Source organism: Aplidium turbinatum, chromosome 4, assembly GCF_918807975.1.
Source record: "Aplidium turbinatum chromosome 4, kaAplTurb1.1, whole genome shotgun sequence".
Lineage (NCBI taxonomy): Eukaryota > Metazoa > Chordata > Ascidiacea > Aplousobranchia > Polyclinidae > Aplidium > Aplidium turbinatum.
The window spans coordinates 9,082,165-9,109,039 of NC_137475.1; the positions used below are offsets into that span (position 1 = coordinate 9,082,165).

The 26,875-nt window shown below is 37.7% G+C and overlaps 1 protein-coding gene across 1 annotated transcript; it reads right to left on the minus strand.

The window, feature by feature from the left end:
- Positions 1–115: 115 nt before the first annotated feature.
- Positions 116–25,093, minus strand: LOC145769523 (stomatin-like). Its single transcript, XM_082581173.1, has 8 exons — positions 24,966–25,093; positions 17,502–17,605; positions 15,951–16,023; positions 15,749–15,831; positions 15,222–15,425; positions 13,893–13,948; positions 4,455–4,533; positions 116–1,582 (listed from the first exon to the last, which is right to left on the minus strand). Exons 1-8 carry the CDS (start codon positions 25,048–25,050, stop codon positions 1,391–1,393), a joined length of 876 nt encoding a protein of 291 aa, XP_082437299.1. The 5' UTR covers positions 25,051–25,093; the 3' UTR covers positions 116–1,390.
- Between the last annotated feature and the right edge of the window lie 1,782 nt (positions 25,094–26,875).

Below are 26,875 nucleotides of genomic sequence, written 5' to 3' on the forward strand. Positions count from 1 at the left end.
TAGTATTTGCTAATTAAAAGGGGTTACTAAACGGCTGTTCAACACCACCCCTTGACTAGATAATAGTTTTCGATTGGTTATTTCGTAATTTCTAGGTAAAAAGAACAAAAAGATGTTTCGACAACATGTTATTGTATTTACAATGATACAAGACATCAAACTGCAATCCATTTTACGTCAGAACCCATGAAACCGGTGAACAGTCGAAAAACCAAAACATAAAATCTGCAAACAAATTAGTTAAATGTATTAATGTAGATTTACAACTCGCTACAAACAAAACATTTGAGGTCATCTCGACAGATTAAACAACTTCCTTTTCATGTCATCCTTCAGAATGATCAGTTGATCACCTTATGACGCAAGAATGACTTTTCAATCAAAAAATATGACTTTGTAGAGACTTGAACTATAGCTGCTAGTGAGTGCTAAGCAAGGACGGAAAGCACGTTTGTTGTTTTGCAAGTTAGTATAAAGTAGCATATTCGTTAGAATGGACTTGCACGTGATGATATTTCTTCGGAAAGCATTATTTGTTGAGCATTTAAAACTATATAACTACCTTTGCACAAGAACAATATGCAAAATAATATATATATTTGATCATCCAAGGTGCAACAAGTTTGCCAGAAAACATGTTGTATACTCTCTGTATCTAACTAGCAAATCATTGATGGGAAATAATAACATAATCGCCAAAGTAAGTTTCTCATTTGTAACTTCATTCTTTCAGAGTGGAATAAACAAGATACAAAGTACATTTAGTGCAATTGATCAAAAATAAAACATCGTTAATGATATAAAGCTATCTGATTCAATAACAAATTTAGCGCAACGAGTAGGCCTAGCGTCGGAAATACATACCAAGTAATGTAAGCCTCAAACAGGTAAATTAAGAAGAATTAGCCAAATCTCACCAGCATCAATAGAAAGCTCATAACATTCTGAAAGTAAGACTTTAAAGAGATTCAGAAATTCGTTAAAGCATTATGAGGTTAAAATATCCAGATGAAAAAGATCTTTGAGACCAGGGGTGGTCAATCGTAGTGCATTGATGGGTTGTGAAAACAATCCTCTAAGTTCCGGTACGTTAAAAAAGTATTTACCGTACTTCTAATTGACGGGTCAAAGAATAATCTCCATTTGCTGGTGTACTCACAAACATTTTGAGGTGGGAAAATGCCCTTGAAGTTTAAAATTGACCACCCCTTGATATCAATTTCAAAGCGCTATAGGTGAAACTGTACACGAGTGATTTCATGATGAAGAACATAGCGATTAGTATAAATCTAATTAGACTCACACAAAGAGAACGTCAATGACGCAAGAGGTCGATCAGTGATATAACAATACACAATCTCTACTTCAGTACGACCGTTGCCATGGGAATCTACTTCTTGCTGATCATGGTATTGATCATGTCGATCGGAAGTGGGAAGATGATGGTGGAATTCTTCTCGGCGCTGATGGCGTTCAAAGTCTGGAGGTAGCGGAGCTGCATGGAGTTGGGAGACTCGCTCATCACGTCCGCGGCTTCTTTCAACTTCCTGGATGCGTTCATTTCTCCCTCGGCGGCAATGACCTAGTGAAGATGCAGGATGACATATATTGCAAGAGAACTTTCATATGCTTTTATAGTGTTGCACTGCTCTGTACCGTACTTTCGGGTTCAAATCTTGATACGGTTAATAGAGGCTCAGTTATTATCTTGCAATCATGACAAGCTCCAAGGCTTTGAAAGCTCATACAAAATAATTAGTATTTAAAATATTTCTCAAATTGTACTTATTTATAAACCTGCTCGATAATATACTGTACAAGTGTACAATCAAACTGGATGACTCATATGCTGTATGTGGAGCCAAAATAACTCACAGCATCACAGGAAGAAATAGCAGCCAACTTACAACGTTTAATATACGAGCACACATGGAACCAAGTCTGCTACGGGTTGATTCCACTGATATCAATTTCACAGCTACATGATAAAAAACTAAATATTTGGGAGTTGAGACTTTTAAATGATGACAGTAGTTGTTCTTTTGTAGCTACCCCAATATTAAGACTCTGCTAGCTACTACATAAGTAACATCAATGATTTTTCCAATTATTTCTCGGTATGTAGGTTGAAACAGTTGACGGATTGAATGGGATTCTCAGCCTGAATGTTGCTCGGGAATTTCTCCATTGGCAGCATTCACACAAAGGCATGCCACATAATTAAACAAAGCTAACTGAACAACTCATGTAACTTCAGATTTACTTCAAAAAATCAAAACAACTGCAAAGCTTCAGTCGGTGGAGATACACTCACATGCAGTCTAATTCACTTCATGTAGTTCAAGTGTGCAATGTTCTCTTGCATATACGATGATATTTACATGTCACTACTTTGATTCAGTGTTTTTTGTCAGTCGAGAACACCAAAAGAGGGACTTTTGTTCTCAGGTAATATTTTCAATTTCGATGTTTGTACACACAAACTAAATTTGCATTGGATGAAACTACAAGGACTTGTACATCTTATTTCAAAATCTAAAAGGCACAGTTGTGAAAATCGTGTCGCACAAATAGGTTAAAAATTACTGGCAAAGTAGGTTGAAGCTACCACACCTCTTCACACAAAGATATTGTATAAACACAAGCAGTTTGAACAATATACTCGTGACCTGTTATCACAGCAATGCAAGTAACCAAGCTGTGTCAGTTTTTAGTTTGATAAAATTTAGCCGTGGAAATGGTGTCACGCGCTCGTTTAAATCGTTTTTGACGTTCAAAGATATTAAAACAACGTTGAGAGACGTTTACCGTGACGTACAACAAAGACGTTCTATTTTAGGTCTTGTCGATGCTCAAATAGGCACGTGACCATGCCAACGCACGATCACGCTTGACAACGCAGACATTCTCAAGTGATTGATTTGTCATCGTGAATCATCAGAACGTTGGTTTCAATTAACTTTGTTGAAAAGTAACTCCTATGTCATAAGTAAGCCCACTGTCACCGAACAATATAACTTTCTGACCAAACGACAATGTGAAAAGGTGACCCAGCGAACAAAGAATAATGCGTCATCTTAACGTCAAAAGGCGTTCAGGTTATGTAAAATAAACATCTTTTTATCAGTTGTAGCCTACGTGAAATATTGAAAAGTATTCCAAACTGTTTTCTCTAACCATTCCTATGTGGTTTCTGAATATTGTGATAAGAATCTCTAAGTATCGCGGTAGTGTGGCATTCTTGGACATGTGATATCTTTTCAATTTAAAATCCACAAAGTCGTGGGAAAATCTAGAAGACACCTTGAGCCAGGACATGCAAACCATCTCAGCTTATCTCCAGAACTGGCGACTGAAACTCAGCGAAACCAAAACTGTGGCGGCAGCTTTCCACCTACACAATCGGGAAGCTGATCGTGAGTTACATGTCCACAACAACGGAAAACCTCTGTCCTTCTGTCCCGAGCCAAGGTACCTTGGGGTGACACTAGACAGATCGCTCACATACCGCCACCATTTGGTGTCACTGCGCAAGAAACTGACATCTCGCGCTGCATTACTGAAGCGCCTGGCAGGCTCTAGCTGGGGGGCGAGGGCTGACACTTTGCGAATAGCAGCCTTAGCCCTTGTCTACTCTTCAGCAGAGTACTGTGCACCTGTCTGGTGCCGCAGTGCTCACCGCCACAACATCGACACTGCCATAAACAGCGCCCTGCGCACAGTGACCGGATGCCTGCGTCCCACACCATTGGACAATCTCCCCATTCTCGCTGGCATCCAACCTGCTGAGCTTCGTCGCGAAGAAGCCACTCTGTCCCTCGGTCGACGGGCACTGGAGCCTAATCATCTTCTCCACCACAAGATCTCTGCCTTCCCAAACGGGCACCCCCGCCGACTGAAATCAAGACACCCATTCGTGCCAGCCGCTCGGCTTCTGATCAACGAAGCTGATGAACAAGACATCTCTGCGGCTACTTGGGCGGACCATAGATGGAGTTCTGAATGGGGGTCAAGCACCACCAGACTCCATTCATTCATCCCCGACGCCGACACACGCCCAATCGGCCTGACACTACAGAGACAGGCGTGGGTGCGCCTCAACCGTCTCCGTACGGGCGTCGGCCTTTTCCGCTCAACCATGCACCAATGGGGAATGGCTTCTTCCTCCTCCTGTGAATGTGGTGCCGAGGAACAGACCGCAGACCACATCATCAATGACTGTACCATCTTCAAGCCACCTAACGGAGTGGAAGGTCTGCGCGTCATGGATGATGAAACTAAAGACTGGCTGCTCTCTAGCAGCCTTCCAGTGTAGTCCGGGAACATCGTGAATCTGGGGTGGTAAAAGGATAGACCCTCGGCCCCAGAAGCTCAGACGACGACGACGAATTTAAAATTGTTCTAGTGAACCTTGAATCATATAACAACTATCAAGCAAAGTTGAAAAGCCTTACCTTCGCTCTGGCATCTCTAGCAGCCTCTGCCTCAGCTGCCATGGCGCGTTGAAGTTGCACAGGCAGACGAACGTCTTTGCTGTGGACAAAAATAAAAGTTATAAATAAGACAAAAAATAAGTGACTGAACCTGCTGGTATACCTCAGTATAAAATTAAAATGAAGTTTCGATTACAAAGTGAAAATTGCTGTTGAAAAAGACAACAGAAAAAGGAACGTAAAGATTTCTTGTGTGTTGTTTGCATATTATGTGGCGTTCCATAAATAAACATAAAGTGCATACACACATAGCAGAGTCTGAACAAACAAACCGCCAACAAAAGCATCAAACAGCAGTTTCCGTCACCACACCAACTCGTAAATTAGTGTTTTCTGACATCATAACATACTTCCATTTAGAAGGTGCCGTGCATCCCACACCAACTTAATCAACTGTTACGTTATAAGTTAATCAAACTTTTATTTACTTCACAATGTAGATATTAACGACCTGTTTTAGCCTGAAGCAGCGAGTTCGCTGTGGTAATATAGCGAATTGCACTAGCTTAACTATGTTCCGAAAGCTAGTGCGACTCGCTATTACCACAGCGAACTCGCAGCATCAAGCTAAAACAGGTCGTTAAAATCTAAATTGTGAAGTAAGCAACGATCAAGCTGCTGATAAGCGAAACTCAATCCATTGCACAAACTTTTATTTATTTCAAAGAAAGTAGTAAGCTCAAAACAAATTGAAAGAAAATAAAAAAATGAACATTGAAAAGTTTGGCTGTTCATCTACTGTTCCTTTTTTTTCTACTTGCAGCCTGCTTACTAAAGCATCGGATGACTTCGAAGTTGAAACTTCCCTGAAACCCCACTATCATAAACTTCGTGTGTAGCTTAGCAGGACACGTCTTTTAGGTGCAGACAGTTCGGTGTCTGCCAAATAGGTGCGCACATTGTGACGTCAGGATATTTAGGTACGGCCCTCGGTCATTTAGTTTTAGGTGCTATTCAGTGTGTCAAATTACATTCATAACCATTTATCAGAAATGCTGGATTATGCGATTGTTGCATCATACTGTTTGTTTCAAATACGAAATCTATCCAACAAAACTTTCCCACTTTTACAACCTAATTGATAAGAACAACTTCAGTCAATGAAGAATAAATTCTCTAAGCACAATAAAGCCTATCACAGTCAGCTGAAGACGGTTCGTTGTGCAAAAACAATACAATTGCAATGTTGGAACACAGTGCAAACTTGTCCATATTTCAAAGAAATATAAGGTTCACTTTGACTTGTTGAATTAAGAATGTGTGCCCAGACAGCAAAGCAACTGTTTTTTACATTGATTCAACGTCTGCAAGCCAATGTAAAAACGTTTGATTTGCTGTCTGAGTGGTGTTTGGTTTATACCACAATCGATCATCTGTGTTGCATTGTATCAAAACCTATGCAATATTACCAATTCAATGCTTAAGGTTAAAACTGGCAAGTCATTATAAGATACGGTACCACTGCCAGCATTTACACTTTTGACAAGAACATACAAACAATCATGACAAAGCGCTGCACTAAATACAGCAATCTAACGTTGTGGAACAGTTTGTTTGTTTGTTTGTTTATCTTTATGCTGCATTGCGAGAAAGCGGACTTGAGCGCTATGCATCGGTGTACGGCTTCCGACGTACACCTGACCCACGCTGCAGCCGACGGCAATGTCTGTTTCCGGTTGTCTACTCTATTTATGACTTAAATTTGGTACTACCCATTACTCGAAATCGATCACTGGGTAGAGGCAATTATCGTAAAGTTTCTTGCCCAGAGAAACAACAGCAAGTGCGGGTGGCTGGAGTCGAACATGCAGGCTCTCGACTGCGAGCCCAACGCGCTAACCACTCGGCCATTGCTGCGAACAGTGAATTAACAGTGAACACATGACACGGACCAGTGGATCTCAAACTGTGCGTCGCTACGATCTGATGCGTCGTTTGAAAAGTCAAAGGGCGTCACACAAAGATTCGGTTTCCTAACTAAAAAAAATTCATGTTCAACTTCATATTTTTATGGCAGCAGAATGTTGATCAATGCTTAATTTAAAAATCAAACGTTAGTCGGCAGCCTAATAGCACTTACAGTTTTACCATGCCTTTGATTTAACGATATATTGATTACAAATGAAATAAGTGAGAAGTCCTTAGCAGAGGCTGCAAAAATTCCATTAATTTTTGATAACATGTACATGAAAAACATCAAATTAGCATATAGAATTTGATAGATTATTGATTTTTGTTCCCGTGTGTCCACATATTACTTAAAACATGATATCGTAAACGTACATTGGGGCGATCCTTAAAAACACTTTTTTGAAATTTTACTGTATTGGTGCCAGGCGTAGTGTTCCATTTGGTGAAAAAATATCACATGCAAGATAATTTAATTTTATTTCCACGTTTAGAGGTAGCTCAAGGCCTTTCATTTTTCTGCAGGGGGCGAAATAGCTCCAAAATCCATATCTCATGAACCACAAATGGTAGAAGCTTCATTTAAGTATTAAAAGATGCAGAATGTAGGGTTTTCTATTCAACTTTAATACTTCACATCGGTCTAGTGTAGCTAATGTAGATTTCATGTTAAGTGAAAAAACTGATTTTTAAGCAAAATACCTATAGGCTACAGTATTCACAATACAGTGTTAGTGATATCAACATAAATCCATTGCACTAAATTAACTGGCAACTACTTAGTACTTATATGCAACAAATGGACTGATTTTGTGAAATAACAATGCGTAAACAACTACTGTATTGTAGCCTAACAAGTGAACACATGGCAGGGTCCACGTCTTTTAGGCGCAGACAGTTAGGCGCCGGTCAAATAGGGGTATGCAAACTTTACTATAAATAGCACCTAAATGAACGGGGGCCGCAGTGCTCCGCACCTAAATATCCTGACGCCACAGTGTGCGCACCTGTTTGACCGGCGCCTAACTGTACGCGCCTGAAAGACTTGCTCCCAGAGTCCTGGTATTGTCGCTTTTTCATATGCCTAGAATAATGGTTGATAATTACAACACAACATGCAAGAAAATGAGTATCATTGAAACTGCTCATCTTTCAGTTAAATGGTATTCTTTTTGTGTAAGTGTACTGTAGTACTACTGTATGATACCCTTCTTGTTGTCAGGAATTGTTTTCCGATGCTGCGGTACAACTTGAAGGTACTGGGAGCTGATCCTCATCTTTTGTCATTAATTCACAATACTCTTGAATGAGTACTACACAACGTTCTGCATGATCGTTAATCCCTTTTAACTCTTCTACTGTTGATAAGATCATCTTTCCATGTTTCCGGATCTTTCTTCAGAAAGCTCATAGGAAGGCTCAGTTTTTAGAACAAAAAAAAAACTGTTAAATTTGATGTTTCGGGGTCTGTTAGCTCACAGCCATTGATTCCTAATTAATCTATACTTTCTTTGGTGGATCGTCTTGTATCAATTTCTAGTGACTGAATCATTTGATATTTCATAGAGCATGGCACGCTGCAATAACAAAAAAGCCAGACCGATTACCTTTTCAGATAAATAACAAACGTGAGCTGCTAACTTTGTTAAAGTAGCCTTGGAAATGTCTCCATTGATTTTTTTGTAATTTACCATCAATTTCATGAGAAGTGAGCCATTGTTATGAGCGCAGGCTGCTAATGGTGACACTATTCAAGTTTTGAGATAAATTTGCGGCGCAAATATTTTCACTTCTGTAATTCTTTTTGTCTCGCTGTGTGAGTTGCGCTTGACTTCAAAAAACTCAGACTTTAAAGGCATAAATCACTCTGTCCATCCTTTGACCATCTGGCATGGTGCTTTGGTCCAGGAGCCACGAATTTGATCCTTAACATAACTAACTCCAAAACTCCAGATAATCATCTCTTAGCTGTTCTTTTTGCTGATAAGCAATAATAAACATGATGATATAATTTTTGCAATCAGCTATTGTTGCAGCAACGTGTTCATTGGTAGATGTACATACTTGAAAATTGTAAATCAAAAAAATTGATGGCTAGTTATTTTCATCGAACTGGCTATGTGAAAAATAATATTTCAATTTGTTGTCTTGCCAAATAGAATGAAAATTGTAGTTATTAATAGTCATTTCACCAACTCAAATCCGTGTGTTGCATAAAAGTAGTGGTCAGTTCTTTTAGAGCAATGGATTCATCTTGATATCACTAATGTGTTGTGAATATCAGTATTTCCCTTCATTTTGTTGGAAAATGCAGTTTTTTGCACGTGAAATCTACGTGAGCTGGACCTATATGACGCATTAAAGTTGAATCTATGAAGGATTTGATGCCTTTGTGAATATGTTGTTAAATTCATTCTCACAGCTTTAAATTTAGAACATTCTTCGCTTGAACACTACAGTTAAAAACACTTAAGAGCATTGAATCTCCGTCTACTGATCACGATATATGAGCGGAGTGTAAATGCAAAAACAACATTTTCAAACAAATATTACTCTCCACTCCAGACAACAATATCCGTCATTTTTACTTTGATTCAACGTCTGCAGACGTTGACGTTGAATCAATGTAAAAATGACGGATTTTGCGGTCTGGGTCACTGTTGATCTGTCAGGCTGTTCTTTAGATGTAGAGTTCAGAATGCTTGGTTGTTGCATTGTAATCGGTCAATCATAGGTTTCTCGACTGTCGAGTGTCAAATAAATCAATTGCAAAATCCACCATTTGGCCGAATTCGACATAAATATGATGTGATTTGATGATTGATTTGCGATTTTGCGTATTTTTGACTCGCTTATCAGGGCAATGTAATTTTTGGCTCTTGAGAACGACTTTGGGTTAATGCAACACTGGAAGTATCGAGTAATTTTCCATGAAATTTACTGATCTACAAGTCGGTGTTAAGACAGTGAGAAAAAAAAGTTACGTAACTTCTAGCCAAACGAGCTCATCTGTTACTCATGTGATGCACTTCACGTGATGCTTAAAATATCTGGTTAGTTTTTTTACGGTTTCAGGACAAATGGCGTTTAGGATGAGTCACCTGAGCCAGGTGCAGTACCGTAATTTGACTTCAATTTTGTTTACTTTATGTCCGTGGTTTTCAAACTTTTTTTCGTTGCAAAGCACGGAAGAATTATAATATAATAGAAAACCCTACACTTTGCATCTTTTGATACTTAAATAAAGCTTCTACCATTTGTGGTCATGAGATATGGACGTTGGAGCTACTTGGCTCCCTGCAGAAAAATGAGGGGGCTTGAGCTACTAAGCATGAAAATTTTTATAAAATTATTTTGCATGTGATATTTTTTCACCAAATGGAATACTTTAAACCATCACTAAAGTTCCAAAAAAGTGTTTTTAAGGGCCACCCTAATGTAGATCTATGTCAGTGTTTCTTAACCTTTTTAGCGCTCGTACCCTTTGAGCTTTCATGAAATTTTCTCCAACCCCCTGTCTGCAATGGCCGACGAAAGCAAATAAAGTTGTAATAATAAGAATTAAACTCATTCTATTTATAACTTACGTGTTGAATGTGTGCATTAAAAACAGTCTTGTAAGTTCGACAAGATTTATCAGTCAATCTACAAATGGCTTTTTTATTGCTGCTTTTCGTCAATGATTATGTTGAAACGAGGTACTTTCTTTGAGATAGACACACGCATATTATCTCTTGGATCCAAACGATTGCCCGACTTAGTTTTGATGTTTACAAGAGTTAACCCAGTTTCACATGGGTAGGTTGTCGCAAAAAGCACAAGGATTTTTAAAGCTTTTTTTCTAACTGAGGAAATGTGTTGAGCTGTGCACACCAGAAGGTATCCAACTGCATTGGATCAAACTCCATTTTGCTTTTACTACTAGCTTTCATTTCAATAAGATAGTCTTTCAGTTAGTCATTATCATTCATAGAATGTAGGCTGAAAACAAATGGGTCTTGGATCCATCCCTGAGAAGTAGAAACCTCTCCAGTATATAGACGTATACAAAAGTGACTTGTTACGCATTCTTCACACATATGCCTAAATAGCATATAATTCCACACTGCACGTCGTACCCCCTGCTTTGGTGCTTCGTACCCCCAAGGGGTACACGTACCCCTGGTTAAGAACCCCTGATCTATGTGATTAGTCGTCATAACTACGTCGCGAGTACAGCAAATTCTTCCGCGCTTTGCAGCGAAAAAAAGTTTGCAAACCACGGAGTCATAAATAAACCAAAATTGAAGTCAAATTACGGTACTGCACCTGGCTCAGGTGACTCATCTTAAAAACTAACCACATATTATAAGCATCACGACACATGAGTAACAAATGAGCTCGCGTTTGGCTGGAAGTTACGTAATTTTTTTCTTAGTCAAAACACCGACTTGTAGATTAGTAAATTTCATGGAAAATTACTCGATACTTCCAGTGTTGCATTAATTAACTCAGGGGTCAACAAACTTTTTTCTCTGAGGACCGGATTGCTGCGAGATTAACAGCTGCGGGCCGGATGCAAATTGCGAAAAGATATGTAACTATTTAGAATCTCCATTGACTTGAATTGAGCACAATAAATAACAAAGTCAGCGGTGGACAGGGTTGATCGGTTTAAACCGGGGCGATTTAAACCGCCCGGTTTAAACCGGGGCGATTTAAACCGCCCGGTTTAAACCGGGGCGATTTAAACCGCCCGGTTAAAACCGGTTAAAACCTGGTTTAAACCGGGCAGTTTTGACCACCTATTGCTGGTCAAAACCCCTTTAGTGTATGAATCAATTTGCTTTTCAATAGAATTAAAAGTATTACCCTCCATGTTATTAGTAATGATGTTCAATTATATTTTGTTTTGATCAACATAACCTAAATGCTGGATTTGGAACAAAAAATATTCAACTTCTCTGTTTGTTTTTGATATTTCATTCAGTTGGTTATTTTAATTATTGAGAAAATTCAAATTCTAAAAAGAAGTTTCTGATGAACCAAAAAATGCTTGGTAGAACGATGAACAATTTGCACAGCCAACTGAAGTACAAGAACTTATTCCAACAATTTTTTTTATGAAAAACATTTGCCATCAAATTTTATCCAGTTAAAATAAAACAATGCGAATGCATATTCTAAGATGCTTTAAAAATTAAAGGCAGGATAGTTTATGATTCGTTCTTTGAAGCAAAGTACACGTCAAGCCAAGAAAGGATTATCGGAAAAGGAACAAGTTGTGATGCTTTATGCCTATCTACTTTATGTAGAACACCTCAATTGAACAATTGGAATTAACAAGTCTCTCCAGTATATTCAAATGCTTCATTCAACAGTCAATTTCATCTTTTCCTTCTCCCTCACCTTCTACCTTCTCTCTCACATTTTCAGTGATTTTCTGGCGAACACAATCAAGCAACTCATTACAGGGTTTTGACCAGTTTTGACCGGTTTAAACCTAGTTTTGACCGGTTAAAACCAGGTTTAAACCGCTTAGTGGTCAAAACCCAGTTTTGACCACTTAGAGATCAACCCTGGCGGTGGAATAGCAAAGTTGTGATGAAAATCGAAAGGTTGCTAGAAATTTTACCCCCTGCTGTGATATAGGCTACTACAGGGCATCGTGCTCTTGAAAAAACATTACATCTTTCCAAATTTGGCCTAGGCTGTCCCCATTTGTGGTGGCCCAATGATAAACAGTAATGTCAGTCCTTTACAAAAAATTTGGTAACTTTTTCCCTTAACAGTTGTAGTGCAGCTGTTATTTCCGCAACAGGTGGCGGGCCGGATGAAATTAGTTTGCGGGCCGGTTCCGGCCCGCGTGCCGTAATTTGGTGACCCCTGAATTAACTCAAAGTCGTTCTCAAGAGCCGAAAATTACATTGCCCTGATAAGCGAGTCAAAAATACGCAAAATCGCAAACCAATCATCAAATCACATCACATTTATGTCGAATTCGGCCAAATGGTTGAGTTTGCAATTGATTTATTTGACACTCGACAGCCGAGAAACCTATAATTGACCGATTACAAAGCAACAACCAAGCATTCTGAACTCTACATCTAAAGAAAAGCCTGACAGATCAACAGTGACCCAGACGGCAAAAATCCGTCATTTTTACATTGATTTAACATCAACGTGAACAGGCGTTGAATCAAAGTGAAAAGAACGGATATTGTTGTCTGGAGTGGAGAGTAGTATTTGCTTGAAAATGTTGTTTTTGCATTAACACTTCGCTCATGATCGTGATCAGTAGACGGAGATTCAATGCTCTTTTAAGTGTTTTTAACTGTAGTGTTCAAGCAAAGAATATTCCAAATTTCAAGCTGTAAAAATGACTTTAAACAATTGTTAACAAAGACATCAAATATTACATATTTGTTTTGATAACATCGCTTCTTGACTTTTTCTACATTGCTTTGCAAGGTTGTCTCAGGGAGTCTGGTATGGCATGAACAAGTCACAAGAGACTTTTATAGATTAGTTTTTATAATCGTTAACACAGGCCCTTGGGAGCGAAATAAACATCTTTATGATATATACAACTTTGGTGAAGATGCATTTTGTTGAACTACAGGTCGCTTGGATTGTGTTGTAAAAAATTCAAGCCATTTATTCCAAAAATGACAATGATTAGTTAAAGCCGACTGAATAAGAACGAAAGACCAGAATTTACCACAGCACAGAACAAACGGCGCACGCATGACAAGCGATGATGTCATTTCCTTTAGAAAATCGACTTCTGCTAACAAACCTTGCAAAGCCCATGTCGAGTCTGAGTGGTAAACGTGCTGCCAAAAAAGAAACTAAAAGCATTTAAGCATAAAGTCTTGTTCGCAAACCAACAAAAGACATACTACCGCCGTATGCATAACAGGCACGCAGCTGGTAAGCACCAAGCTTCTAAAAAGAATGCTGGGTATAACAAAGCACCCAGAAACTTCAAGCATTTCAACTATGCGCAAACAAACCAATGCGGCAATAAGAAATAGAAAGGGTGCTAGTGACGTTTTTAAGAATAAACTAGTTGTTATGAGTTTGAGAACATAAACCGTCTCAACGTAGAGATGAATCGGTTTCAATTCAACATAATGAAATCTAAAACCTTATCAAAGCCGTATTGAGTCGCTAACATGACATTGCACTAATGACATTACAAGCTTATCAGCGAAACTTCCTTTTGAGTTCCAACGGTAGTGCGGCTATTGTAAAGCATCCAGAAAATTTGATATGGGACGACGGCTTGGTGAGAGCCGTAACGACGTTTAACATCGCCAAACGTCGATCTGATGCAAAATGACAGTTTTGGCAACTAGAGCGCGATAATGTGCTTTCAGATAGAAACGGTCATACATTATTCAAATTTACAAAAGAAATCTTTGAATAATTTTATACAACAAGACGAATATGTTTGAAGAATTCCAACAAATGTTTTAAACTATTTACAGCACAAACAAAAATACTTACATTTCTACTCGCTCAACTTTGATTCCCCAAGGGTCTGTAGCTTCATCCAGGGTGGTCTGCAAGGTTAGCAATCACATGAGCAGATAAGGAAATTAAACTTAATGAAGTGGTTTACATAAATCGTCAGAGCAAACACACAGCTAGTCCGCAGATGGGACATCACGATTAGGACACATTTTCAACATAAAAAGCATCGCCGACATGTGCACAACAATGATATAAAGAATTTGAAAAGACTTTTGCTAAAAGACATTTAATCGAATCGTTGCAAAGTAACCAAGAATCCAATAAATTATGATATTATTTATATTATAACTACATGCAACAACGACAGTTCATTGCTGTAAAAATATTTCGATGCTAGACTTGCCAGGCCACACGCTTCGTTAAAAGAAACATACCCAGACAACAAAATCTATCAATTTTACATTGAATTAATGTAGAAACAACAGATTTTGCTGTCTGGGTAAGTACCGTTAAGTTATGTTGTATATAGTTGAAATTTGAATTGAAATGGCAAGTATGTTGACAGCCTGCCACACGAACGCCACACAAGATATCGTCATAATATATAACTCTAAGCACCAATCGTGTCGTGTTACCCAATTGAAGGTCATAGGAGAAGCAGTCATGACTAGATTGCGAATATGTTCAAGTACCGTACTACTTAGTTCATCTTTCTTCTATGTCTTTTTTTAATGGAAACTTATGGTTGTGGCGACGTTACAGTGCACTGTTTTGCTCAAATTCAAATTACTATCTTAATTCATAAGTCAGATAATTGATAAGTTCAGCTTTATAAGATTGAATTGCATAGTTCAAAAAATAATACATAAAATAAAATAGCTACATAACTTCAAACGTTTTCGGCAAAACTTTCTGGTAGTAATTTATTACTAACATTTCACGAATATATATTTGTTTTTGTTTAGATGGATTAAGATATTTTCCTGACGAGGGCAGAAAGATTTGCCGAAAACGTTTGAAGTTATGTAGCTATTTTATTTTATGCATTATTTTTTGAATTATGCAATTCAATCTTATAAAGCTGTTATCTGTTTATGGTTTTCAAAAAGTATCTCTCTATCAAAGCTATATATATAATTCATAAGTGATGGGTGACAAAGACACCAATTGCACGAAAGTTAACCTGAATTAAAATACTTTTTAGAAAAATTTTGATAAAGAAAATCTATTTAGATTGTAGGACAATGTCATACTACACATGAGCTGTATTCGACACCATTAAGTCAATTTTAATCGTGTGATGCAATAATACAAGTATAAACTTGGTCATATCTTTCCATCTGCATTCCAAATAATTCTCACCTGCATCCCAGCACTGATGTGATCACGATCAGTTAGAATCTCCGAGAGGCTCTTTGTGCCAAGCATGTTGCGCAGAGTCGTCTGAGCTAGCAGCCTAGTGGCTCCATCTGCATTGGCAACGTTGGCAATGCTCATGATAGCGTCCTGAACACGATAGTAGACAACTGCATCCACTGCAATTGTGACACTGTCCTTGGTGAGAATCTGCAATCAATCAAACGTTCATAGATTCCAGCAGAGCAACTGGGATTGTTAACAGACACCACACTGGACTTGGGTAAAAAATCATGCAACTACGAATCAGAAATTAATAGAGAATGTAGCAGTGGCGATTATACCAAAATCACTATAAAAACATACAGTGGCTTAAGCATACACATCTCAGGTAAACTGTTCTTTCTAAGTGGCTCCTACTATGGCCACTTACCATGCTTCTACTTGCAATTTTCAAAAACTGATTTGGCCTATCTAATAAATTTTAGGAATGTTTCATTGCACAGATTCAGCAACTTTTATTAGCTTCACACCTCTTGTGGTGGGACGTCAAATGAAACAGTTCTCAAATCCACCTTTCGATATTCATCAGTGCAAGGGATGACGAAGAAGATTCCTGCACAAAGAATATGAGCCACTATCATTACTTTTGTGAAACTTCTTTTATATAATACAACTGAATTACATGTATTTCTCAAGATCTCTACAGTTGCTTTACTGTCAATTGAACTATACCTGGGCCTTTTGCACCACCTGGAGATAATCTGCCAAGTCTGAAGATCACAGCTCTTTCATATTCTTGGACAACCTGTTGTACAAAGTTGGTTGTTATAATGGACAACAGTCTATATCATACAACGTGCTTAAATGCAGTTACTGAAAACACAATTATAACACTTATATACCTACAACCAGGAAAAAATTCATAAACTCAATTGAAGATAAGACCGCCTGATAAATCATGCTCAAATGAAAAACACATTGCTTACTCAATGCCATATTTGCAAAGTCATTTTCCAATAAAAGTTATACAATATAATATACGTATTTAAACAAGAGGCTACAAACATGTTCATATGAAAAATCTAATAAAAATGAAAAAATATTGTACATAGACATCTTTCACGTGTTGAAGTTATGTGTGGTTAAAATATCTTTTTGAATAGTGTTCATAATTGATATAAATATACACTTCATTAAACTTTTAAGGGTAAAATATAGTAGAATACTCTTAATCTTTTCACTCAAACAACTACATTCAACAGTTATACATATAATAATGTTGGACATGTGAATTTGTATAACTTGATTCACATTTTTATTTGTATATGTTACATTGACGTTGGTGCTACAAATTACACTTTGAAAACAGCAACATGTAATTTATGACTGTAAGAGAATTGCACGGAGTGGCCCGTTTCGGCGAGAGCCTTTTTCGGCGAGTTCCCTATTCTGTGATTTTTTGAAATTTTTGAAAAGAAATTATCGGGTACTGTAGCCTAATTATCATTGCCGTTTTTACATCGCTAAACGTTGAAATTATGCAGAAAAAATAAAATGTTTCAACTATTAAATTAAAAGTCGTCATGTTTATGTTGAATAGTTGAAGTGATTGCTTGAATCAACAAATGTGTGGCCTACTATCGGGTACCGTAGCCTAGTAGTTATCCCGACCAGCAAAAATTTGTTCTAAGACCCCAGTTAGCCTAATAATTCATTTTTACATTGTAGCACAAAATGAAAAGGCTAACCAGTAACCAAATGTGTAGCCTACAGTTTGGATTGAAAGTAAATAATCGGGTACCGTAGCCTAGTTATCCCAACCAGCAAAAATTGTCATTTTTACGTCGCTAAACGTTGAAATCGTGTAGAAAAGGGAACTTTTGCTGACTAGGATACGTTGAAACTGAGAAACATTCACAGAAGCCCTTTGATTTGTTCCAAAAACCCAGTTAGCCTAACAGCTCATTTTTCCGGAAGTTTTTACTTTGAGAGTATCGCATTCAAAAACTTGGTTGTGATGTCATAAAAGACTCAGAAAAATAAAAATTGCAGGAAACCGGCTCAGTGTGATCATGCGGATTCAGAAAAAAGTAAATGACAATAGAGATATGAGTGTGTGATATAAAAGTGTGTGATATAAGATATAAATGTGTGATACTTTTACATGTGACTGTGCTGTTTCTTATGACTGTACATTGTACAAGTGTACAATGTACAGTCATTATTGCAGTACTATATGTATATAATGTATATATAGGCATATTTTAAACATAATCACATCACCTTAATGCACATACAGATGGCAACAGGGAAAGTAATGAGGATGATGAACCCAGAAAGAATAAGAAGTAAATAACCACAACATCCATAATCAGGATCTCCTCCACCTAAATAAATCAATGTAAGCTGATAAACCTTGAATTAAAATAAAGTGTATAGGTAGCTCATTTTATTAAAAAAAAACTGACCCAAAAACATTTGCTCCTTTCATACACTGTACAGTAGGATGGGTCGATTTTCACATAAAATTGTCAGATTGTCGCATAAATCGGTATTTAGGCGAGGCTTGCCATACTAAATAAGGTGTTAAAATTTCAATGTGATGGTGTGCTCCTAACCACTTGCCCCAGGTGGTATGGAAAATTACAATTTCTACTTCACAGTGAATTATATGATTCAATAGGTAGGCTACAGTGAAAACGAAACACAACTGAAATGTAATGAGTTAAAACCACACCTAGATCAGGGCCGAATTTAGCTGATGAGGGGCCCCGGCACTTTCAGATCAGGGGGTCCCAGCGCAAAAAATGTTTTTGCACCCACGGCGCGTAAAACCACCTACAGTAGCATTAATCCAGCTCTGCACAGCATTTTGCAGAGACTTCAAAGGTTGAAAGAAAAAAATAATGATAACATAAAATCACATTTTTTTCACGTAGGGAGACCCTTCAAAAGTCGGGAGGGGGGTCAGGGCACCTGCATCCTCTGCCCCCCCCCAAATCTGGGCCTGACCTGATTGTTAAACTAAACAACACAGTCTTTCTTTGATTCAAATGTAGGCCGCTGCTTCCTTGCATCTAAGATAGAGTTTCTTTTCTCCTTTCCGACAGTTTTGAAGGTGACCTCAGCGACTACACGAATCATTCTTTCAACGGCTTGAGTCTGTGGTTGGGACTGACTTTATTGCATCCCAGAGTTCATCCTCACTCTTAGTCCTTAGATGATAATAATGGTGGTTCAGTAACGTCAATCTGTGTCCAATCGATCATATCAATATAATCCATTGCATAAGATTAACTTTTTGTTTGTTTGTTTTTGTTTTTCATATCTTTATCCTGCATTGCGGGAAAGCGGATTTGTGCGCTATGAATTGGTGTACGGCTGTACGCCTTCCGACTGCTGGAGTACTGCTGAAAGTACTGCTGGAGCATCGCTGATATCTGTGGCCATCTTAGTGCAAGCCATACAGGCCCATATACAGTTGTAATGAATCGTGTCAATGTCTTAACAGAGTCTAATCTCTAATGGATGGGTTTGACTAACAACATAATAGCGGCCATAGGCGTCGAAATAGGGTGGGCCGGGTGGGCGGCGCCCACCCTGCCGTGAAACGAGGGTGGGCAAAATACGTTTCGCCCACCCTGTTTTTATGACACTTTTATAGTGTTTGTTACAATTATTTCCGCTTTTGTCAAACGCTGAATTATCCAACTAACTGCAGCGCAACTTCTTGTTTACGATATGTCTCTCGCTAAGTATCCGACAGAACAAAGCAATTTCACAACAACGCTGCGTTGAGAAAAGGCGGTTTTCACTGCATTGTTGTTGCTATGGCAACTGCAACACGCTGGAGTCAGCGTAAGGGAATATGACATCATAATGAACAATGAACATGACAATAGAATAACCGATACAAACTAAAGACGAACTGAAACAATCGCTTTTTACAAATCTTTTCTCACTAAGTTGTTGCTGGGTATAAATTGGGGCACCGCGCGATGTTGTCATTTCATTATTGAAAAGCTAAACATGAAGCAAAGTCAAACATTTATTCGCGCATTCTTAAAACCAGCTTCCAAAAGGCGTCAAGATAACGCTGAAGAAACCACGTCCAGCACGAATGGACGTAGAGATGACATTGATGAAGAAAGCAATGCTTCAAGGATGGACAGTGGTGAAGTCAATGTCTCAGGAAATGTACCGGTAGTTGTAGAAGACAGCATGAGCTATGGATCTCTTCCTGCTCCATTTGACGTTAGCATGCTGCGGTTGCTGCCGGATCAGCTTCCGGCTCGGGAAGGTCGTGTGTTGCAAAGGAAGCTTTTTTCCAAATTCCAGTGGATGCGTCTTAATCCTGATGGTACTTGTTACTGTAGTCACCTGTCCGAGCATTTTGCAGCAAATCCGAAGGCGCCACTTTAAAGAAAACAGGTCACGAGTCACACGCGTTTTAGGTCGCAAAGGAAAACATAAAAGAAGTTTGTTTAGTTTAGCAGCGCTCATAAGATCGCAAGAAAGCAAACATCAAACCTATTAAAGCTTAATTGCTGCAGCGACGCTAAAGCAGTCTTTGTGAGAAAGACTAACCATTGCGAATTTGCGAACATACACATTCAATGAAATCTGTTTGAAAACTCTCGCCCACCCAGAATTCCTCTCTTCTAAGAAAAAATCGACGCCTATGATAGCGGCACATTCAATTTGCTCCTGTGAATAAATATATTTCCCAGAATCTCTGTGTAAGAGTGTTTCAAAGCATTCCCCAGAACCGATTGCATGGCAGATTTCCAAAAGGTATATCTGGTCTGTGCTTAGATCTTTGAATTGTCCAATTTTGGCAAATGGTGACTCTCAATTTTATCAAACAATGCGTTCTCCAAGGCTCTATATGGTTTGACCACAGAATATCGCCAATTTCACCAATGAATGTTTCTGGACCAGATGTCTTTCCAAATAATCCAAATAGATGTTGCAATGGTAACTCATTGATGGGCAGCATAGGCCAACATATATTCCACTGAACTTTACAATGGATATGATCTTCTATTCTAGCAATTACTCCATTACGATTTCCAGTGTTCACTGCTGTCCCGTCACAACCTGTTATTAGAATTCCATCCATGTTCATATTGTCGTCGATCATACATTTAAAAATGTCAACTGAACGACTACTTGGTGTTGTGACATGAGAGATGTAGATGTCACCAGGTTGTGTCAGTAAAACCTAATGGTATTCTTTTATTTTTCTTCTGTGGTGGTAGTCATCAAAGACATATGATTCATCTTTTCTCCCATCGAAAATGAGCGATATAAAATTATTGATGACATGTTGGGTTGGTTTCAATCCAGTACGCCTCTTGACTCGGCTATGTCTCACTTTCCGTGGGTTAATAATGATATATGTGGAGAAGTCTTTTCCTACCACACCCTGCAAAGTAGCAGTAGCAATAGCAGCAACTGTTTCATCAGAAATCATCTTTCGATCTGCTTCCCTTGCAACACAAGGGATTGGGATGGTATTGTAGGCACTACTTGTTGAGAAACTCTCTTTGAAACTCAGATCATTATCGGATTAATAAGATGAAGAGTCAGTTTCACAAGGTTTTTTTTTGTGGCGTGTTAAACCGCACAACTATTAGAGGTTTGCTCACTGCGCAGGATTGCTGGATTGGGCAAAAAATGAGATTAAATGACAAAAATTTCCGCAGCTTTTTGCCCAATTTGGCAACCCTGTTATAAAAACAAAGGGTCATTGGGGTAATGGGTTGCTGTGCACAAAACGGGTTTAAACTTTGAGGAAATGTTTAGAAGGTAAAGTGGCACTTATGTTCAAAATCATATGATAAATGGAGAAATCGACCCACCCTACTGTACAGATATTGAAAGGGGCATTCCATTTATAATCATCAGATTTTTTCAAATTTTGTAACCACTAGTCACAGATTTTGCTTATTTTGACATATTTTATACATACTAAAAAATGATGAAAATAGCAAAAAAATTTTTTGAAATATCTTTATTGGGGGCCGAGATAGAGCACTTTGAATTTTCGGCCACTAGTAGGATTTTGGGAGCTGAGCACAGCCATTTTTTCATTTTGCGACTTTATTTTTTGGCAATAACTCTTTACCTTGAACGATTTTCATAATGAAAACATGCATTTTACCAATTTAAGACCCAAGGAAATCATTTTTGCACTTTAAATTATGCTAAGATGAACATTTCAAATGGTAATTTAGGTTTAAAGTTTTTCTTATTTTATTCTTGATACGCTAACTTTGGGGGAATATTTTGGAGCGTTGGGAAAAAGGTACAAAAAAAATTTTTTTTTTCTTTGAACAAAGCAATTGAAGTATAATACTTTTACTAAATTTGGTTGATGTAAGTTTTGCATAAACCAAAATATTCAACTTAGAAAATATCAACCCATATGATCAAAAAAATGAATATTATTGAAACATAACTGATGCTTTGTCACAATATTTGTAGGGTTCAGCCATATTATCGTGCGTTTTTTTATGAATTTTTGATGTGTCAAATTACCAATGTTTTATTAGTCAGCTGATATCACACAGCTAGTCTGATCAAAATTTTGTGACACTTGTGCTCTAAATGGTGTATTAACGTCTCACATAGTGGTACACACTCAGTCTGTGTGTGTACACAACACCAGAACACTATCTTACTATGTATTGCTACTAATATGACTCAAAATTACAAAGATTTTATGTCCATGATTGTATGTAACACAGAAAATAAGATGTGCAATGTGCATGGTGCATAGATGTGAAAGTTGTCCTGGAAGAGAAGTTTTACACCAATTTTTAACAGAAAAGCTAGTAGGTTAATCTGAAGATGACATTGTTTATACACAATGGCAGTCCACTGATCGATCAACTCCAAAAACCTTAGTTTCTTCATCATCTTTCATAGACATTCTAACACAAGCAGTGGACAAGCTTACAGCACACTCTTTCATAGCTAAGTGCCAAGCTAAGTATCTGTCAGAACGCAAACAAACACTAAACTTTGAAAGCTGTGTTGCTATTCTATAATTGTCTTGGACAAAATCTTAGCATGTACATATGGAATAAATATATCATTGAAAAATTTTGCTGTAAATCGTCCAACTATTAAGCATCTGCTGACTTTTATAAACTCCTGCAATAAGCTCATTTAAATTATTATTCTAATCACTGTAATCAACCATGTTATACTGTAGTGCACCTGTGTCTTGTCTGCTTCCAGCCAGAGATCAATCGCCTTTTGCATTGATTCAACGTCTACAGACATTGATTCGGTGTGGAAGGTGATTGATTTGCTGGCTGGGCTTTCCTTATTTTGTTTCCTTTTGTTACACCAAACGTGCAATTCCAAAGAAGTACCTATCTGACTTTCGTAGGCCTAACCTCGCACAAGACTCTCGTTTCCACTAATGATGTGTTTAAACTACTGTATTATCGTATTATGTTGTGTTGTGTCGTATTGCACCCTTCACTATGCCCTGTTGTGTTGTAACTGCTAAATGGCTGTTATAAAAATGACTTTCGCTAAAAGACCTTAGATGTTGTAAAGCGACATAAAACAAACCATAACAATCAATCAATTTTAGATATTGCAGAAAATTACAAGTTTGTTGTTCAAGATGAAGTGCAATCATTCCACTGGAAAGTCAATGCTCAATACATCCAGTGGCATTTTATTACAAGAATTCTAAAAATAAATTTGTCCACCAGTAGTAGTAGTCCAGTTTTAATCCGGTGATGTCCCCATTACCGAGGGTGGCCGGATCCAACAATCCAAGTGTTTTATTTCAGATGATTTGTGCCATAATACAGCATGATTTGTCTACAAAATTGTTCAACAAATTACAACTTTTGTACGCCTTCAACTAAACAAAAAATAAAGAAAATTGAATATTTTGCTGATGGATGTGCAGCTCAGTACAAAAACTACAAAAACCTGCTTAACCTGTGTTACGGTATCATAAAACTGATTTTGGAATGGATTGCTCCTGGACTTTTTTTGCCACCAGTCATGGTAAGTCTCCTTGTGATGGAATAGGAGGAACAGTGAAATGATTGGCCACTAGAGCAAGTTTTCAAAGACCTTACACAAACCAAATTCTCGATTTTGATGCATTAATGAAATTCTGTAAAGAGTACATATAAGGCATACAGTTTTTTGACATTCAAAGCAATGAACTTGAAAGAATTCGACACAATAGAAAGGTATGTTCAAGGCTCCACTGTGCATGGCACCCAATCTTTTCATTATTTTAAACCAAAATCTTCTCACAGTATTACATGTAAAAGGATTAGTGATGACAAAGAATTTACTGGAATACACAAATTCTTTGAAACTACTGCCTCTCTTTGGCTATGTTGCATTCACATACGATTTATATTGGTGGCTTGGCATGGTGCAAGAAGTTTTTAGGGACGAAGGAGATGTCGACATCAAGTTCATGGCACCTCATGGACCATCTCAATATTTCTATTGGCCGAGGGATGATTTCTGCTGTGTTCCTTCTGAGCATATTTTATGTGTTGTTTCATCTCCTACCCCTGTAACAATATCTGGACGCAACTATGTAATCAAAAAAGAAGACTTGAAGAAAATTGAACAAACCTTCAATGACCTTTTGTAGAATGTAGATACTTGTGTACTGTGAAAACTGATTCTTAATTACCCAATCAGAAAATTGGCTTAATCAACCACTTAAAAAACTGCTATTGATGCATCCAACCCTAAAAGTTGATGAACAAAGTGATTTCAGTTTGTGTAGTTTGTATTGAGATCTCTTACAATGTTTATGGTACCGGTATATATAAGTTTACTGAGTTTGTCATTCTGTTGTAGTTTAAGACAAAGGAATAAACTAGAGCAGAACTAAGGCAATAGGGAATAGGGATACACTGTCCTCAAATACACTTGCAAAACATGTTCAAAGAGCATTTGATGTGCTCTAAGTCCTATGTTTTAACTTTATAGCCATTTCTTCATAACAATTTTAGTTAAATTACTGGTATTTTCTAAGTTGATTATTTTGGTTTATGCAAAACTTACATCAACCAAATTTAGTAAAAGTATTATACTTCAATTGCTTTGTTCAAAGAAAAAAAAAATTTTTTTGCACCTTTTTCCCAACGCTCCGAAATATTCCCCCAAAGTTAGCGTATCAAAAATAAAATAAGAAAAACTTTAAACCTAAATTACCATTTGTAATGTTCATCTTAGCATAATTTAAAATGCAAAAATGAATTCCTTGGGTCTTAAATTGGTAAAATGCATGTTTTCATTATGAAAATCGTTCAAGGTAAAGAGTTATTATCAAAAAATGAAGGCGTGAAATGAAAAAATGGCTGTGCTCAGCTCCCAAAATCCTACTAGTGGCCGAAAATTCAAAGTGCTCTATCTCGGCCTCCAATGAAGATATTTCAAAAAATTTTTTTGCTATTTTCATCATTTTTTAGTATGTATAAAATATGTTAAAATAAGCAAAATCTGTGACTAGTGGTTACAAGGGGTGTTTGATTATAAATGGAATTACCCGACTACAACAGTCAAATAGATATAATACAAATGATTTTTGAATTTCACAATACGTTTAATTCAAACTTGCGCCGTAAACAAATCTTTCAATTTAACCAACTATGTACGTTGGTATAGCCTACGGTACTTGCTTGCATCGTGGCCCAGACAACTAACACCACACACATAGTTTACAACCAATAGATGACTTACTTAGATCAATGTGTTGATTGTACTGTGTCTGTTGCCCATTGGAATGCTGTGGGTTGCTTGAACTAGTCATTTTCTCCATTTCCATCAACTATAAACACTTGCTTATATGCTTCAGAAAATCTACTGATAAACAACAACACAATACTTACACAATCAAACTAAACTAAATATATAGGCCTATATATATGTACCGGTATACAAGAATAATTGCTAAAGTTCTCTTTTCTACACGATTTCAACGTTTAGCGACGTTAAAACGATAGACCATACATTTGGTTAATGGTTATCTGTTACAACAATGTAAAAATGAACTGTTAGGCTAACTGGGTTCTTGGAACAAATTTTTACTGGTTGGGATAACTAGGCTACGGTACCGTACAGTACCCGATAATGGGAACAAATCTTTTAGGCGCAGACAGTGAGGCGCTGGTCAAATAGGCGTGCACACTGTGGCGTCTAGATATTTAGGTGCAGAGCACTGTGGCGCCCATTCATTTAGGTGCTATTCCTAGTTAAGTCTGCAGATTGTATGCAGCTTGGCAGGTAGGGCAATGCTTTTCACACAAAATGTAATATTGAGCAGAAAGGTATAAGGTATTATATATATTGTATTTTAATGAGCGTGTTCGGCATTTATTTGTTATTAGTCCAGGTTTGCGTCGGCAATAGCGTTATCAATAAACATTCAAGTTTCTGAACATGACTGAGTTCACTTTTAGTAAGTCAAATAATAACTACACTAAACATCAGTAAAAAACATACCGCAGCCTATATTCAAGCAGGTGGTAGGCTTGAGTGAAGAGTAACTTAGTTTTCCGTCAAAACCCCGACTAGGTTTAATAACGAGCAAAGTCGCACCATTATGCTTGTAGCCAGGGTTCATATGCCCTCTAGAAATGTATTCATGTAGTTGTAGTAGAGCATTGTCTCATAGGAACTCGCCACACGACCAATCCATCCCGAGTAGAAATAATTGCAAAAGATAACAGATTAAGTAAGGTTCCTTCTTTCTGCAACCTGTGTTCAGGATGCATAGCAAATGTCCTGTGGAGATGTGCTAATATCAAGAGTATTAGAGCGTTGTCTCGCACCTCATCTCCACACGCGCATTAACAAAACAACATTTTATCTTTTCTGTTCAATATAAGATTTTGTGTGAAAAGCATTGCCCTACCTGCCAAGCTGATACAATCTCTAGTCTATACTTTACTAGTAATAGCACCTAAATGAACGGGCGCCACAGTGCTCCGCACCTAACCTAGTTCGTACCGGCATGAACAGTTCGGACCGTCAGTTCGTACCTTGAAAAGATCGAGAAAAAAAATTAAACAAAGCGGAAGTTGCTGATCGCAGTTTCCGCAGTTTCCGCTAGTCGCAGTGTCCGCAAATTTTTTCCCGCAGTATCCGTTAACAAGGATGCCAGCGACAAATTTCCAATAAACTTAGATTGTGTGCTAAAAAAAACCCAGATGAGGCAAAAAAAACCCAGGTCCAGAAAATATGTAGTAAAGCGGTTAAAAAAACCTGCGTGTGCTTTCAGCACCATTTTAAATCATTACACAGAAAAGCCTCAGAAAGCTACAAATAGTGACACGTATAATCGTATATATAATTATGCAATATACGGTGCATGCTTTATGTTGGTATGGTAGTTAATATATATGTAATATAACTATATACAAAAACAAGAGCTTGGTAGGCCTATATGGGCTCACAGCAAAAATTTTCGTTCAAAATTGCCTTTATGGTAAAGCGTCTAGCTAGCAAGGTTCAGTGTGTGTTTAACCAAAATTTCTAAAACTGACTAGATGTATGAGTGTACTGTATAGGCTAGCCATTAAGGTTAGTTTTGACTTTTGAACTAAACTTTTTGCTGTGTGAGTCGTAGACTGCGGCTGAGAAGAATCATC